Below are 16,503 nucleotides of genomic sequence, written 5' to 3'. Positions count from 1 at the left end.
GCGGCGCAGGCCGCCCCCCGTCCCTGACCGGCTCCATGAGGCCGGAGACTGAGCGACGACCCCTGCCCCGCCCCGTCTAGCAGGGCGGAGCCGGGAGGAGCCAGGAGTGAGGCGGGCGCGGCCCCGACGGCGCGGAGCGCAGCCTCCCGTTGCGGCTCTGCCCGGCCGCCGCGGTCGCCATGGCGATCTGCCCCGCAGCCAACCGCGCGCCGCTTCCGGTGACGTCAGCGCCGACACGTGGATGCAAGATGGCGGCGTCGGCGGCGATGGTGAGTGCGGGGGGGCTCGGCCCGGCCCCGCGTCCCGCCCGCGGATCCCCGGCCCACACCGCCACCGGCTCTGCTGCAGGGCGCGGGGAGGGCGCTCCGGGAGGGTCTGGGAGGGTCACAGGTCCGGCCGCTGTCCGCAGGAGGCTCCCCCTTGTCTCCCAAGGCCTTGCAGCCGTTCCGCGTCCCCCGGCGGTGTCACCGTCGCGGGGCAGAGCTCAGGCCGCCGCTCGGTGCCGACGGGCCCGGAGGAGCGGGGCGGGTGCCGGCCCCGCGCTCCCGCGGCAGCAAACTTGGCACCGTGTCGCGGGTCACGGCGTTGTCTGGGCAGGAGGGGCCGGGCCGGGCCATTGTGGGTTGTAGGGAGTATTGGCGCTTTTTTCCCTTTCCCATTCCCTTCCCCTCGCTGTGCCGCTCTCTGGAAGGAAGGCGTCGCCCTGGACCCGGTGCTGGTGCCAAGCAAAGCGGCTGTTGCGCTGTGTGTGATTTTCACAGGTGTTCTGTGGTAATTGTCGGGCCGGGGTGCGAGCAACTGCTTCACCTTCCCGTCGTCCCAGCATCCCTGTTATTATTATTGAATTATTCCCTGAATCCTCAGAGAGCTGCATATGGTCCTAGTGGGACTTTGCTAAGGTAGCTGAGCATCAGTGCCACCTCACGGAGGAGAAAACGAGCTGCTGGGACGTTACTTACCTGCCTTGGAGTCTTGTAGGAGTAAAACAGATTTCCTCATGGCTTTCCCAGAAGAATATTTCCATGACAGTGTGGATAAAGGATGTGTGCTGATACAAAGGTCGCTGCTGGCCAGGGCTGGGGTGTGAGATGACTCATGGAGAGAGTGCCATTACCACTGTGAGTGTCCTGTTGATGTGCCTGAGGGCAGAATGAAGGTTACATGTGTAGTCCTTCAGTGGATTTTTCTTTTCCTCCCACAAAGCAGTGGAGTCGTGCCTTTCCTCCCTTTCTGTCACCACATTCCAAAGTTTCAGTAAGTGGAATGGGATAGCAAAGCTTTGTGAATCCATCTGGACAGGTTTTCCCTGGTTTTCTTCAGTGCTGAAAGTTAACAGCCCTTGATTATGGCTGTTTGATGCCCCTCTCGTCCTTCCCTGCCCAAAAGAGGTGAGACAATGTCCATCATTTCATTCGCAACATCCATCGTTGTCACTTACTGCTTCCTCTTCCTCACTTTGAGCAAATACTGTTAGAGTTGCTGCAAGGAGTTTGAGTTAGTTGCTTCTTACAGCCAAGTGCTTTGTTCTGAAGTTAATTACAGGAATATGTTTTCAATATCTTTCTAGAGAGATCCCACAGGCTTGAGGAAGCTGCCCTTGGAGGAGTGTGTGCTGGGCTGTGGGGGTGTTTGGTGAGCTGTGCTGGCAGCTCTGGCAGGGTCCTGCCTGCACCGTGCCAGCTGCTCCCAGAGTGACATGCTTTGCATGGGCTCATGCCATGACTTCCCCAGGATACATTCTGCCCGTGGGAGAGAGAAGTCAGAGTGTGGCTCCTGTCAGGGGCCTGTGTGCAGACAGAATAGATTTGGGGTTTTCCCCTTTTTTAAGACAGGGGTTTGCTTTCCTTCCACAGGATTTTTGCTTGTGATGGATCTTTTCAGTCTGAGCAGTGCTCTGATTTGGGGGACACGAGGGGGTCATTTTACTTCTGCAGTTATTTCTCTTATTTAGACCATATTCTCCTAAGAAAGAGTCTGTCTGCATATGAGAAAATAATCAGGCTTAGTCAATCCAAACTACTTTTGCCTACATGCAGCTGGGTTTTTCTCAGTCTGGAGTTGTGCCTGTTTGTTGTGCTACTTGTTGCTTCATTATATGATTTCCTGGCACCTCAGATGCACAACTGTTTCGTGCATGTGTTTTGAAACATAAATAATTGGTAAAGGCTGCAAAAGTGTGTGTCCTGTCTGCTGGGGGACCTCACCAGAGCTCCACGACTGAACAAAAGCAGAACTCCATCCTGGAAGTTCTGACCTTGCATAGGAGAGAACTCGGCTTCCAGATGTCCCCCAGGTGAGATGATCACCTGGCCAGGCCCATGAGTTACAGATGTTTTGGGTGGTGTCCTAGTTGCCACTGCTAAAGCTGATGCCTTTGTTTGGAGATGATGAAGCACATCTGTCAGAACAAAAGCAAAGATCCTGACAAGAAAGAACCTCAGCATCAGCTTCCCTGTGCTCTGCCAGCTCAGGAACCTGCACTGGGCGTTTCCTTCAAATTTCACTTCCAGAGCTCCCCCACCTGTTGCATACCTGCATTCCCATGCCTTGCTACCAACTGTTCTTTCCTGGCACAGCCTTCCAGAGTTGCCCTCTTGTCTTTTCTGTTGCCTGGTGCTGCCTGAGTCATCATCATCTGTCTGCAAAGAGCCTGATTTCTGCAAAATTTTTGTCATCAAAAATTTCATATTCTATGTGCTCACGTGTCTCCTGAGCATCTGCTGAAGTTCTGTCCTGGTCTTGTCACCTCCAAGCCCTCTGGGGCAAGGGTGGCACCTGTATGGTTTTGGTTTACAAGTAACTACATAAAAGATCTCAGAATTGCAGGATGGTTTGGGTTGGAAAGACCTTAAAGCTCACCTAGTTCCAACCCCCTGCCACAGGCAGGGACACCTTCTCCTATCCCAGGCTGCTCCAAGCCCTGTCCAACCTGGCCTTGAACACTTCCAGGGATGGGGCAGCCACAGCTTCTCTGGGCAACCTGTGCCAGGGCCTCACCACCCTTAATGAAGAAATTAAGAATTTCTTCCTAATATCTAATCTAAACCTACTCTCTGTCAGTTTGAAGCCATTCTTCCTTGTCCTGCTCTTGTAAATAGTATCTCTCAATCTTCCTTTTAGGCTCCCTTCAGGTACTGAAAGGCCACATGTATCTGATGATTCAGTACTAACATCTTCTGTAGGTGCTTAGCAATTGCATTTTAAATACATTTGAGATTTTAAACCCACCAATATTTATGGCTTTTTCTTTCATTCTGTTCAGTTCCAGTAATTCTGTTGGCCCTTGCTGGTGTCTAGGACAAACGTACCTTCCTCACCTCAGAATAAGGGAGGTGATGAAGAGGAAGGGGTGTGGGGGCAGTAAACACAGATTTATTTTTTTTTTTTAATATATTTTTTTTCCAAAACCTGAGGAAGGATCCCTGGGATAGGGATGCTGTTTGTCCACACCTGGCCTGTGGATACCAAGCTCTGGAGTGTTCTCTCTGGTGCTGAGGGTGCTGAGGACAGAGACAGCAGGGATTTGGTTTGTTACAGCTGCAGCATTAGCTCAAGAGTTGTCCCAAACCAAGCTCCAGGTTTTGTGTGGTTTTCCAGTGGTGCTGGTACACACAGGGAGTTTGGGAGGAGGGGCTGAAGGTAGTAGTGCTGTGAGATTACACCAGAGCTGATGTCTTAATCCAGGCAAGCTGCTGCTGGCTAATGCTCTTTAAAGCTCGATTTTCATTTCACAGCCAGAGCTGGGTCACATGAGGTGATGGGAGGGGCTGAGGAGGCAGCAAGGTGTGTTAAATAAAAGGATTGCTGCTGCTGGCGAGGTTTGGGTTCTGTTGGAGGCAGAGACACCTAGAGCAGAAAGTGACCTGGTGAGAGTCACAAAGCAAAGCTACTAATTGCTTTTGTGAATTTAGTTTCTGTTTAATCACCTGACAGTGCAGCCTCTCTAATGTCTGGGATGAATGCTTCCAGTGCTGCCCATCTCTAATGTTGTTCTTGCCTTTTCTATTATATTTTACCGTTTCTTCTCCTTTTTTCAGGAAAGGCTAAGGTATATGCTGGTCTTGCTGTTGTTGCTGCACGGTACAGAGTCATTCTATGTACCTGGGGTGGCTCCTATCAACTTCCACCGCAATGATCCCGTAGAAATAAAGGTAGGATGAACTTGGTGCTCTTAGTCCATTTGATTTGGGGGTACTTTATCTTTTGTGTTTTTTTTCTTTTTTATATCATAGCAGCTAAGGGGGGCTGGAAAGTCAAATTTGGGGATCCTGTTGCTAAAATTTTGGGGTCAGATGTTTTCTGTTTCACAGCATTTGTGTCAGGTGGTTGGGACCGCCCTCAAGTGATCACTGTCCTCATCTTACACTCTGTTCCCAACATGATTCTTGTTCTTGCCCCTGATACCTTCTACCAAATTCCTTCAGCAGTTGCACTAAAGTCCCTGAGATGTTGCTCCATGTGGAAAAAGAGCCCCTTTTTCACTGTGGCTTTGTTCAATTTCCCTAACATTATACTGACTCTCAAAGTGCTTACAGAGGTGGGCCTTGGGGTGGAAGGTATGGAATAAAGTAGTGGTTTAAATCAGACCACCTTAATTTTCTCTTCTACCTGGTTTGCTCGTGTTGTGTCTTCAGGACTAGGGAAATCTGTGATAAGCCCTTCCCAAGTGGAGGTGCTTGTCCTTGAGCCTCGCAGATCTTAGAGCCCAGCCTTGCTGGGAGCTGTTTCCATGCAGCATTGCTGGTACTGAACGGCAGAGCTGCTACACCCATCCAGGAGGAGGCCAGGCTTTGCTTCCAGACATCAGTGATTTATAGCCCATTTCATTTATTTTTCTAAAGCTGTGGCCTCTGCCTCAGCAAATCCAGCACCCTGGGGGCTGCTGAGGTTGGCTGCTCCCACGTGAGGCACAGCACACTTTTCTCTTTGGCCACAGGCTGCCAGACATAGGCTATTTTTAAGCAAATGAGACTTGCCTGTGGCTACAGTAAGCTTCCCAGAAGAAGGGGGTATTGGAATGGCTGTTCTCAAAGGGATTTCAGGAGCCAAATGCTCCCTCCTTGCTAAGGCAAGTCGGTGTGTTTGCCAGTGCTCTTCCAATAAAGGAGCTTGGCTGTGTTACAGAACACTTCTGTTTTTCAGAGCAACTGTGGCCTTGGCTATTGTGGTGTGTCTCTGCACTTCCCTTGTGCCCTGTGATTTGTGGGAACTCTCCAGAAATGTTTGGGGTTTGTCACCAACCCTTTTTCTCCCCAGTCTGATGGCTCTATGGCTTTCCTTGCAGGATTAAAATTGCTGAACTCTTCATAGCCCTGGAGGCCAGACAGGGCCCAGGAGGTCCAGTGGGATATGAATTATTTTTTTTGAGGAAATCTTGTATGAATTGCGATTCTTGAATCTTTTTTGAGCTCTTAGGACTCCACTGGGACATGAATTTGCAAAACCACCAGTGTTTCTCTGTGAATGAATTTCTACTAAATCGTAATGTAGGGAATGTACAGCTGGGAATGGTGCAAAAGGGAAGCAAACCAGAGGTCTCTCAGGAACATCTGTCTCTATTATTATTTTTAATATTAGTAGTAGTATCTTCCAAAAGAGAGCTTTATGGTCTTGAAGTTCAAGTGTCAGCTTCTGGCTGATGCTGAGAGGTCAGGAAATTATCTTGAGTCCTTTCCTGGGGATGATCCTTCCGTTCTTCCTGCAGGCTGTGAAGCTCACCAGCTCCCGGACCCAGCTGCCCTACGAGTACTACTCGCTGCCCTTCTGCCAGCCCAGCAAGATAACCTACAAGGCTGAGAACCTCGGTGTGTAACCTGTCAGACAGCAGTCCCACAGCGTGGGGGGATGTTTACAGGGCTAACAGCAATTGGGAATGTCACCTCTGCTGAGCTGAGAGGAGAACCTGATTCCTCTGATTCGCTATGTGCCGGCTGTTTGCAAACGGGGGTGTCCGTGTGTCGGACAGAGGAAATGCCTTTACTGAAGGAGGGCATATAACCTGCCTCATAAGTAGTGCTTGATACTTCCAACAAAGTAGCTAAACTGTCCTTCAGTCTGATCCATGGCAGCAAAGGAGACTTGCTGTGGTCCCTCCAGCTGCACAGTGCCCGGTTGGCAGGAAGCCTGGCAGTCTCCAACCCTGCCCCTATTTTCCTGTTTTCCAGGTGAGGTTCTTCGTGGGGACCGAATTGTAAATACACCTTTCCAGGTTTCCATGAACGTGGAGAAGAAATGTGAAGTTCTGTGTAACTTTCCCAACAAGCCAGTCATTCTGACAGTGGAGCAGAGCAAGCTGATCGCCGAGCGCATCAGGGAGGATTACTACGTCCACCTGTGAGTCACCTCTGGCGTGGGTTTGTGTCAGAGGGGATTTGGTGCTATGGACAAATTTGATCTGAAATCTGTGTTTTCAGCATTGCTGATAACCTCCCTGTGGCAACACGGCTGGAGTTTTATTCCAATCGTGAGGAAGAGGAGAAGAAGAAGGAGAAGGATGTGCAGTTCGAGCACGGATATAGGCTTGGGTTTATGGACGGTAACAAGGTAGAGCATTGAGGTGCTGTCTGAGGGTGCCTGGAGGAGATCTGGGTGTCTGTCAGAGGGTGTTAGAGGTCTGCCAGAGAGTATCAGAATTGGGAATGCAACCAAAAGGTTTTATAAAGAGTGGAAATATGAGAGGGGTCTCTCGTGGGAAGCAGGGGATGGGTGCTGGACTGTTGGTACGATAGCCAGGAGTCCTTCCTTTGACTCACTGTGTAACTTTGGACATGCTCGTGCAGTGGCTTCCCCTCGGCAGAGCAAAACCACTGTGCCTCCAAGACTGGCTGATCTCTGATGTTGGAGTGTCTTTAGTTTTCCTCACTGGAGCTGTTTTCTGCAGCTGTTGCTTCTCAGCTTTGCCTGTTCCTGCCCTGGGGTGCTGACGCTTTATTTCATGTCACTCTTTCAGTTCTACCTGCACAACCACCTCTCCTTCATCCTTTACTACCACAGAGAGGATGTGGAAGAGAGCCAGGAGCACACCTACAGGGTGGTGCGCTTTGAGGTGATTCCCCAAAGCATTAAACTAGAAGGTAAGAGACTCCTGGGGAGGAGCAAGGGGGAAGAGTCTCCTATAGGAACAAGAGTTGGATGCCATTGATGTATCAGGATGGCAGTTGTTGCTTCACAGGGCACAGAAATGAAAGAGTCCCAATTTTAAGAATAAACCCATTTATTGTTAAGGAAGTACCAACAATAGAGAGATATCCTTGCAGTGCAATCCATGGAAAAATCATTTCCTGTAAAAAGACCTGAGTTTGAGGTTTTGGGGTTGCATTTTTTTGCACTGTATCATCTAGCATGAAGCATGCAGGGCATGTAGCTCTTGTGGTGCGATCTCCCTGACTGGGACACTGTGTGCTTTTCCAGGGACACACAGGATGTTTGGAACAGTTCCAGGGGGATTGAATTTTAAAAGTAATGGTTAGGGGAAAACACTCCTACATCAGTTAAGGGTCTCAAAGGGCAGTTGCTTATGGTGTGTATCACCCCGGGCAGCTCTCCTCTGGCAGAGCAGGCTCTGCTGCAGAGGTCTTTTTTTCTCAGCATGTCATGTGGAATAGAGGATTTGTTCATGGTCTAGATCCTTGGCTTCAGAACCTCTGGCTTTTATCCTTCCAGTTAAGGAGAGCCCTGTGCATGGCTTTCCTGAAAGTTTGTTAATCGTGCTCCACTGCTAGTCAGGAGAATAGTTTTGCAAACTGCAGAGCAGGTGAGCAAGGAGCGAGTGGTTCCCCACAGTACCTGGAATAACTGCAGCCCAGTGCCCTAAAGGTGATGCTCCGTGGGAGAGGTGGTGCCTGAGGGAAGGGCTGACTGTGTGTGCCATGTTTTCCCTTACAGACTTGAAGGCTGATGAGAAGAGCATGTGTACCCTGCCCGAAGCCACGGGCTCTGCCCCTCAGGAGATAGATCCCACTAAAGAGAACCAGTTGCTCTTCACCTACTCTGTGCACTGGGAGGTAAGGCAGTACTGGGGAGCTGGCTGGCAGTGATGCTCCAGGTGTGTGTCACAGGTGTTGTGGAAGACACTGGGAATGTGGTGATGTGAGAAGAACTCCCCTGCTCTTTCAGGAAAGTGACATCAAGTGGGCTTCCCGCTGGGACACGTACCTGACCATGAGTGACGTGCAGATCCACTGGTTTTCTATCATCAACTCAGTTGTGGTCGTGTTTTTCCTTTCAGGTGAGGGGATGTGTGGGGTGGGGAGGCCTTTACGGGTGTCTGCAAGGAATTTGCTTTGAGCCTCAGCTGCAGGTGGCTCGAGGAGGATGAGGCCATGTCTGAACCTGGTCAGATGGGGCAGGAAACCAACACAGCACTTAAACCCTCCCAGTTCAGACAGTGCCCTGTTGGGTCAGGCAGTTACCCGCCTGGCTGGGGTCACTGAGGGAGTATGTGGTGAATGCACATCTTCCATGTCCATATTTAAATAAAAAAAAAAAAGCCACAGGAAAGCCACAATGCCCTGTTCCTGCTGGAATACTGCCTCCCCTACTCCCCTGGGGTTTTGTTTCTGTCTTTGCTGATGACTCAAGGCCTCCTCTCCCAGACAGAACAGTGTGTTAGTGGGAGCCATGTAGTTGCACAGTGTGAGAGCAGCACAGCCATGTAGGAGCCTCTGAGCTGAACACAGTTTGTGCTTGTTTTCAGGGATTCTCAGCATGATCATCATCCGGACTCTGCGGAAGGACATTGCCAACTACAACAAGGAAGATGACATTGTATGTGTTTGTTCTTGAGGCTGGGATCAGAGAGGGAGGGAAGCACAGACCGGGAGGGATCTCTTGTGCAATCTCTTCCCTTGCCCCTGTTTTGCTTCAAGCCCTGGCCGTGGGAGGGGCTGTTCTGTCACACATCTCTGGCTGTCAGTGTACAATGGCACATTACTAGTTCAGATGTCTTCAGACCTCAGTAATGACTGCAGACAGCTCTGGAAATGTGTGCCCTGGCACTGGCAGTTCAGGTCTCAGCTGTGTTTGTCCAAGAGGAAAGAAGTTTCTTGGCTAGAGTGGTAAAATTCTGGAGAAGAGCTGCATCCAGGGAAGTTACCCTCTTAGAGTGGCTGTGGTAGGACTTCAGTTTCCACTGGCATATCATATCTAACTAACCTTCTTTTTCTGTTGTTGCTACAGGAAGATACCATGGAGGAATCAGGTTGGAAACTTGTGCATGGGGATGTCTTCAGGCCTCCACAGTATCCTATGATCCTCAGCTCTCTCCTGGGTTCTGGAATTCAGCTCTTTTGTATGATCCTGATTGTCATCTGTAAGTGGCACATGCTGCATGGGATGGCTGTAATAAGGATGATGCTTGAGGGTGTTTGTCTTCACCCTGTGCTCACTTTGGCTGGAGCGAGGCCCATAAAGCTGCTTCCATTGGCCCAGGCTCAGCATTGCTGAGCTGCCCGATGGCATTTCCCAGCTAAAGGCAGCTTTGTGTGATTATATTTTGTGTTGCCAAGCTGTGAGCCCTGGGTGACAGTGTGCTGAGAGACCTTTGCACAGGTGTGCCTTGCCTGCTGAGCTGCACCTGCTCCCATCCCTGGGGAAGCTGAGGCTGGAGCATGGTCTGTAGCTGAGATCAAAGCTTCCTCTCTCTGGCCGGTGCTGGAGGCTGTGGATGTGTTATGCTGTGAAGGAAATGAGGCCTGTGCAGAGATTCCAGGCAGCTGTGGCCTGTGGATGGGACAGGCCCCTGTCCCATGTACCTCAGAGCTGCTGTTCCTTGTCCTGTTTCCCTCCGCAGTTGTTGCTATGCTGGGGATGCTGTCGCCTTCGAGCCGGGGCGCGCTGATGACAACTGCCTGCTTCCTCTTCATGTTCATGGGGTAGGTGCCTCCACGGCTTACCCCCGGTGCTGTCCTGCACCTCCCCAGCAGAACAGCTCATTCTCTTTGTCTTGGCTTGTTTCTGCCCAGGGTTTTTGGTGGATTCTTTGCTGGCCGCTTGTACCGGACTCTGAAAGGCCATCGGTGGAAGAAGGGAGCCTTTTGTGTGAGTCTTGGATGTTCCGTGCTGTTTATCCAGCTTTGCTGATAGCAAGATCTGTGGATAAGCTCCACATGTTTGTGGCAGCTGGACACAGCCTGGCTGTGCTTCAGATTTGCTCTGGGTTGAGTCCTTGTAGCTCTATGGAAAAGGGCAAACACAAGAGCATGTACTAGAGCAAAGAGGATTGTCCAAGATCCTCCCCACAGCCCAGCCCTGTGTCCTCGTGCTGTAGCAAAAGGGACATTACTCCACATGTGCCTTATCCCAGCCATGGACTCATTACAGAGGAACATCTGGCTGATGGAGTCATGTGTCTTCTCTTGTGCTGTGGTTGCTCTTGCAGACAGCGACCCTGTACCCGGGCGTCGTCTTTGGCATCTGCTTCGTCCTGAACTGTTTCATCTGGGGGAAACACTCCTCTGGTGCGGTAGGTACCACCCTCGGCCTGGGGCCTGCTGGGTGGGAGGGAGTGACTGGGCTGGCAGGGCCTTACTTGTCTTCCCAGACCTTTCCAAATGTGGGTGTCCTTGTAGTGGGTGACTGGAGGGTTTGTGTGGCTGATGACATCAGTCTCCAGGGCAGGTGAGCTGTCAGCCTCACTTCTGTGACTCTTGTAATTCCAGGTGCCTTTCCCTACCATGGTGGCCTTGCTCTGCATGTGGTTTGGGATCTCCTTGCCCTTGGTCTACTTGGGTTACTACTTTGGATTTCGCAAGCAGCCGTATGACAATCCTGTACGGACAAATCAGATTCCCAGGCAGATCCCGGAGCAGAGGTGGTACATGAATAAATTTGTGGGGTGAGTGATGAATGTCTGGGAAATACGGTGAGTTAAGCCCCCTCCTCTTTGTCCCCTTGGGTTGCTGAACATCACTTTCTGCTGGTCTCTGGACATGGACAGATGGGGTTCCTTGAGACAATACTGGTAATTTGGATGTGGTGTGAGGGGTGCTTGTAGCAGTGGTATGTGCTCAGCAGTGGGAGCAGCTGTGCCATTGCCTGTGAAATTTGTTTTAGTAATCTGGAGCTGTAGATCCTTTGGAGCGTGTGCTGTGTGGTTACAAGGAATTTTTAATGTCTGAACAGTTTTATTGTGCTGCTTATGGTTTTTGTTTCTGGCTCTGTAGGATCCTCATGGCTGGTATTCTGCCTTTCGGAGCCATGTTCATCGAACTGTTCTTCATTTTCAGTGTAAGCATTTAACCCACTTTGCTCCTGAATAGGATTCCTCTCATGCCAAAGCTTTTGAAAGGGAAGGGGCTTCCACTGAAGCAGTGTCCTCTTCTTGTACTCACTGAAGGGGGGAAACTGTTCCCTCCAGGCCATTCAGTAGTTTCCAGAGAGAGCTGTGGGACACGTCTGGTGGTTTGAAGGATTGTGCTAAAGATGAAATTTACTGTAACATTACATCAAGGAGGGGTCCTGGTCTTAATACAGTTGCTATTTCAGCTGCTGCCCATTTTTCACCTTGTATGGACAGGGAGGAATTTGCTGTTCCATTGCTGGGAGGTGTAGGGGAATGAAAAGCTACCTCAGAGCTGTCCTTGTGCACCTTTTTGCAACCTGAATCCTCTGAAGCAATGTTGTGAGACACATGAGATCTGTGTTTTCATCTCCATGAAGCTGAGGGGCTTCTCATTTTCCCTTGGTTGGCTGCCAGAAGTTAGTCCCATGTTCAGTGATTGATCACAGTAGCATGGAAACAAATTCCTGCTGTGTCTTTGTTTCAGGCAATCTGGGAGAACCAGTTCTATTACCTTTTCGGCTTTCTCTTCCTGGTGTTTATAATTCTGGTGGTATCCTGCTCCCAGATCAGCATTGTCATGGTGTACTTCCAGCTCTGTGCTGAGGTGAGATTTCCATGTCTGTAGTTTGGGTAGCTCAGGGTGCTTGCTCCTGGAAAAGCACAGGTCATGTTGTTGCTGCTGCTCAGCAGAAATTAGCGTGGCCCAGCTTCACGGGTGGGATTGCTCCCAACACCTCTTGGCTTCAAGGGGAATTGAAGCTCCTTGATTATCTGTTAGGCTGGGAACTGTGGTTTCGTACCAGGAATTCTGCTGCGTGCAGGGTGTTTTCAGCTGATGCCTCTTCTCAAAGAAACTGGTTCATTCCATGCACATAAAAAACAAATGCAGGGCCAGAGGTGCTGTGAGCCTGACCTGGCTTTGCTTCACTGTCAGCTTCGTGTCCTCTTGGTTTGGAGACAGTTTTGTGACAAAACAGTTCCCCACCCCAAATTGTGGGTTTCCTTTGAAGGAAAATGTGTGATATTCTCCCTGTCCTGGAATGGTCACAGCTCCCCTGAGACAGGAGAAGGATTATTATCCCACAGAAGAAGAAAGCCTGTGGGGTAATAAGGCTTTTTATCCTATCAGGATTACCGCTGGTGGTGGAGGACCTTCCTGGTGTCAGGGGGATCTGCCTTCTATGTGCTGATCTACGCTGTATTCTACTTTGTGAACAAGGTATTGTTATTCCTCCTGTATGAAAGTGCTGCCTTTCTGGGGAAGACTGTGGGATTTGGGAAAGGAAATGGTGGGACTGCAGAGTCCTAATCTGTCCCGTGCCAGCCCAAGGCAGCTGAGCAGCCAGTGGTGCTGACAGCCCTGCCAGAGGGGAGAGGAAGGTGTAAGTGCCCTGGGACCCTGCCCAGATCACCTGTGCAGAGCAATGTTCCCAACCCCACCTCGAAGGGAATCTGTTCAGCTGGATGAAAACGAATCCTCCCTTTGGCACAAAGGTCCCCTCGCAGAGGGCACTGCGCTGGGTTGGGGACTCTCGTCGGCTCTGTGCATTATTCTGCTCATTTTTTCCCTCCTCTTCTGTTTTAGCTGGATATTGTTGAGTTCATTCCCTCCTTGCTGTACTTTGGCTACACCGCCCTCATGGTCCTGTCCTTCTGGCTCCTCACGGGCACCATCGGCTTCTACGCAGCCTACATGTTCGTCCGGAAAATCTACGCCGCCGTGAAGATCGACTGAGCTGCAGAGCCCCAGCAGGAATCAGACGCCTCCGAACGCGTGTCCTCCCGGGAGTGACGTGGACATCATCTCCCAGCTCTTTTAAGGAAACGAAATCCAGTGGGAGAGTGACAAGAGAAACAGTTAACTCCTCGATTTGGAATGTAACTTTGGCACAGTGTACATGGATTCTGGGCTACTTCTGGGGGAAAAGGGGTCTGTAGATACCTTACATTTTAACTTTATTATCCTGTTCCATATTTGAGGGAGTTTTTTAGCAGAGAAATATCCCTCTGTATAAGTAAAACCCCCTTTTTGCTAATTCATCCTTTTTTTTTATGTTGATGACGAATGGATTTGAAACAGCAGTAGAAACACTTGTGAAAACGTTTTCTTCCAGCCCCTGGGGTGCTCTAGGATTCAGGGAGACTCTTCAGATGAGCATCAGACTGCGTTTTTCTCCTGCCTTCGTGTCTGCACAGAAGAGGGAGCTTGACTGTGGCAAAATAACCGGAGCCTAAAGGCTCACCCAGCGGGAGTCCGGTGTGCTCCGACCACCGAAGTCCTGGCTTCGGCTTGTTTACAATTTGCTGGAGGTGCCATTCGGAGCCTGGGAAGTGCAATTTCACCCTGAGAGAGCTTGACAACTGCAACCCTCGGCATCACTGCTCCCTCCCTCCAGCCTCGGACAGCACGGGCCGCTGCGGATGCCTCTGCTGGAAGGGCTGAGGGGAGGGTGGGATTGCCTCTCCTTCAGAAGGCGGAACATAACGTCCGTGGTTGTGCTGGAATACAGGACTGGAAGGATGTGTGAGGTACCTACAAGGGTTTTTTCTGTCAATAGCTCTGCTCCATATGCATGAGGAAACGGGGCAGGCTCCATCCTGGGAACGCTGCCGGAATCACGCAGAGCCTGCAGAGACACTTCTGCAGGGTCAGTGCCAAGCAATCTGAGGCAGTGCTGGGCCTGAGCTGCCCGAGGGGTGTGCAGGCCCTGCTGAAGGGGCTGAGCACAGAGCAGGTGGCCCTGTGGAGCTCTCCCATGGCCTGAGAGTGGGGCTGTCTCCCTGCCAGCCCTCCCTCCGGGGCCGGCCACTCTCGCTGCTCTCTGCTCCTCCTCTGAAATTCTCTACCTCCAGGGAACAGGAAAAGTGTATGCCCCTAAGCTGTACTTTGTTCTTCTCCACAAAAACCAGTCCAAGCCCTCCAGGACAGCTGATGTGGGCTCTTTTCACATGGCTTGATGCCTGAATTGGCCCACGGGAAGCTCTTTTTAAAAGAAGTTAAAGTTGTTTTTTATTTTGGTCACTTCAATGATGTTTATCAGTAAAAAAGGTTCCACACTGCAGTGCAGACTCCCTACATCCCCAGACTAGCTGGATTCAGTCAGGGCTACAGGGGAGAGGTTTTTTAGTGAGATCTAAGAAAGTTTTGCTTCTTGTAGTAAGGTCTCCTGATGACCAGCTGCCACAGGTCACACTCTTTCTACCCAGAACTGTCCAAAGCCCTCCCTGCTCCCAGCACTGATGTGCACCCTTGAGGGCTTTGGGGCTCTTTTTAACCCTAATTGCCATAAGTTTCCACCAGGTCCACACAAGGGCCCACATCCCTTCCCGTCAGCCTTGCTCATCATGCCAAAGTCCAATCAGCCAGGAATCATGGATGGAAAAAGGGTGCAGGGGATGTGTGAGCCAGCTGTGCTGTGGAGTCCTGTGTCAGTTCTGATTTGAGGTCCTTTTCTGAGATTTTGATCAGTTTGTTCTTTTTTTTTTTTCCTTTTTTTTTTCTTCTGCCCCTGCCCCAGTGGAGAGGCTCAGCCAGCATTGATTTCTCTCCCTTTCCTGAACTGTTTTCTCTGTATTCTTTGTAATTTTTAATTAATGTATGTATTCTTTGTGTCCTATTGTAAATAAATCTGCCATTGTCCTGTCATCCTGCTCTCCTGGGTTCTCCTAAGCCACCTCTGGAGAATTTCCTTTTGTAACACTTGGCCTGTTCGACACCCACGTGGTCTGTGATGTGTGGCTTCAGACAAAAGCAGAGCTTGGAATACTTCAGTTTTCTTTGCAATATTTTTCTCCTGGTAAACTTGACTGAGCAGTATGTTTCTCCCAGTGTGGCATGTCCTGAATGCTGCCATATATTGTAATTTTGCCACCGGTTGAGGCATTTGGATGTGCTGCAGGGTAAGATCCCTTGAGCAACTTGTCTCTCGTGTGAGATACCTTATTTGATGTGTGTAGCAATGATGGGAAGAGCAGCAGGACTGTTGGATGGCAGTGCTGGACAGATACCTGGTGCTTTTGAGCAGCAGAAGTGAGAGGACAGCTCAGAATGGGGCTGCCATTTCCTTCCAAATGGGAGTTTAGACTTGTGCTGGTGCTGTGGAAGCAGAGCCTTCAACATTGTCATCCATGGCTTCCCAGAGCTTGTGTGTTTTGCTGGGGGAATGCATGGCAGGAGAGCAGCCAGCATCCATTGGAATGCTGCCAGAGGGATGGAGAGTGAAATCCCCTTTCCTGAGATGTTCTGCCCAGCAGAGCAATGAATGTGCTTCCCCCAGGTTACGGAGGTGCCAATGTCAGGGGCTGCTGAATGTCTGTGACCGAGACCAGAGCAGGCAAATGCTTGAATCAAAACTTGGAAATCATCAGAATAGTCCCTTTTCCCTTTAAAAAAGGCAAAGGAAGCTTCAGCTCCACCAACAGGACAATCTGTGCTGAACTTTTCTTATTTTTTGGCAGATTGAGTGTATTCATGTCCTGTCACAGCCCTCAGCTCCGGGGAAAAGCTGCTGAGGAAAGGGCACGTTTCACCAGCAGCTGCTTTAGGAATGAAAACCAGATCGTACCTAGAGAAAAGCACCTGAACACTGATCGTGGCTGTCAGCTTTTAATCTGTGTTCTGAAGGAGAATCCCAAGAGGGGAGGGTGTGCTTCACCCTTTTTCATCTCCAAATGCTTGCCGGTGCCTGCAGCTGCTCATAGCTTAAGGTTTGGTCCTGGTTCTGCTGCCCTTGGGGAGTGGAGCATGTCGGGGTTATTTGGGAGGGGGTGTGGGCTGGACTCGTCTGAAGTGCTGCCACATGGGCTGGAAATTCTAGTGAAACCAAGTGACCAGAACTTTCTGTCTAACAAACATTCTCCTGACAGGGGATTATGGTGTTGGCTGTGGCTGCATCGCCAGGGGGGTGCTGGGTCTTTTTTTGCAGGGGTGTAATTCTTTGCTTGAAAGACAAACCCGTGTGGCTTCATGCAGGGAACTGGGTCTTTGACCTGCTTTATGATTCTGTCTTTACTTAAACCAACCAAACCCCAATTCCTCCCCAAGAAGTTGCCCGGGGCAGATCATCCAAATGCTTTTAATAAACAACTTCATTATAAAAAAATGCTTTCAATTTGAGCTTCATTTGCAAGAGCTAATTTTAGTGATGAACCGTACATTTCCTAATGGCACTTAATTACAGTTTAAAAACCTTGTTTACAGCCCCCAAAATACTCCATTAAAA

General features: G+C 50.2%; 1 protein-coding gene across 3 annotated transcripts; it reads left to right on the top strand.

The window, feature by feature from the left end:
- Positions 1-179: 179 nt before the first annotated feature.
- On the top strand, positions 180-16,498 carry TM9SF4 (transmembrane 9 superfamily member 4). 3 transcript variants are annotated; one of them, XR_001876127.1, is made up of 19 exons: positions 180-269; positions 4,038-4,151; positions 5,705-5,804; positions 6,165-6,333; positions 6,414-6,543; positions 6,950-7,073; positions 7,885-8,003; positions 8,116-8,227; positions 8,696-8,766; positions 9,178-9,310; positions 9,791-9,872; positions 9,963-10,038; positions 10,379-10,462; positions 10,659-10,834; positions 11,163-11,226; positions 11,766-11,885; positions 12,411-12,500; positions 12,867-13,810; positions 15,740-16,498. XR_001876127.1 is itself a non-coding variant. In XM_017822623.1 (18 exons), the coding sequence occupies exons 1-18, from the start codon at positions 180-182 to the stop codon at positions 13,014-13,016; spliced, it is 2,004 nt and encodes a 667-aa protein (XP_017678112.1). In that variant the 3' UTR covers positions 13,017-14,927. The 3 variants fall into 3 exon arrangements, 1 of the variants encoding a protein (XP_017678112.1); XR_001876128.1 differs by lacking the exon at positions 15,740-16,498 and having other exon boundaries at positions 12,867-13,211; positions 13,396-14,927; XM_017822623.1 differs by lacking the exon at positions 15,740-16,498 and having other exon boundaries at positions 12,867-14,927.
- Positions 16,499-16,503: the final 5 nt, after the last annotated feature.

This window comes from Lepidothrix coronata, unplaced genomic scaffold (assembly GCF_001604755.1).
Source record: "Lepidothrix coronata isolate B3197 unplaced genomic scaffold, Lepidothrix_coronata-1.0 Scaffold99, whole genome shotgun sequence".
NCBI classification, from domain to species: Eukaryota; Metazoa; Chordata; class Aves; order Passeriformes; family Pipridae; genus Lepidothrix; species Lepidothrix coronata.
The sequence above is the reverse complement of the archived record's forward strand: the minus strand, read 5'-3'. Positions and strand labels throughout refer to the sequence as shown.

Coding starts and splice junctions, on each gene's coding strand:
- TM9SF4 (XM_017822623.1), top strand. CDS start 180: ATGGCGATCTGCCCCGCAGCCAACCGCGCGCCGCTTCCGGTGACGTCA. Junction 4,152..5,704: donor ATGATCCCGTAGAAATAAAG/GTAGGATGAACT, acceptor TTCTTCCTGCAG/GCTGTGAAGCTCACCAGCTC. Junction 11,886..12,410: donor ACTTCCAGCTCTGTGCTGAG/GTGAGATTTCCA, acceptor TTATCCTATCAG/GATTACCGCTGGTGGTGGAG.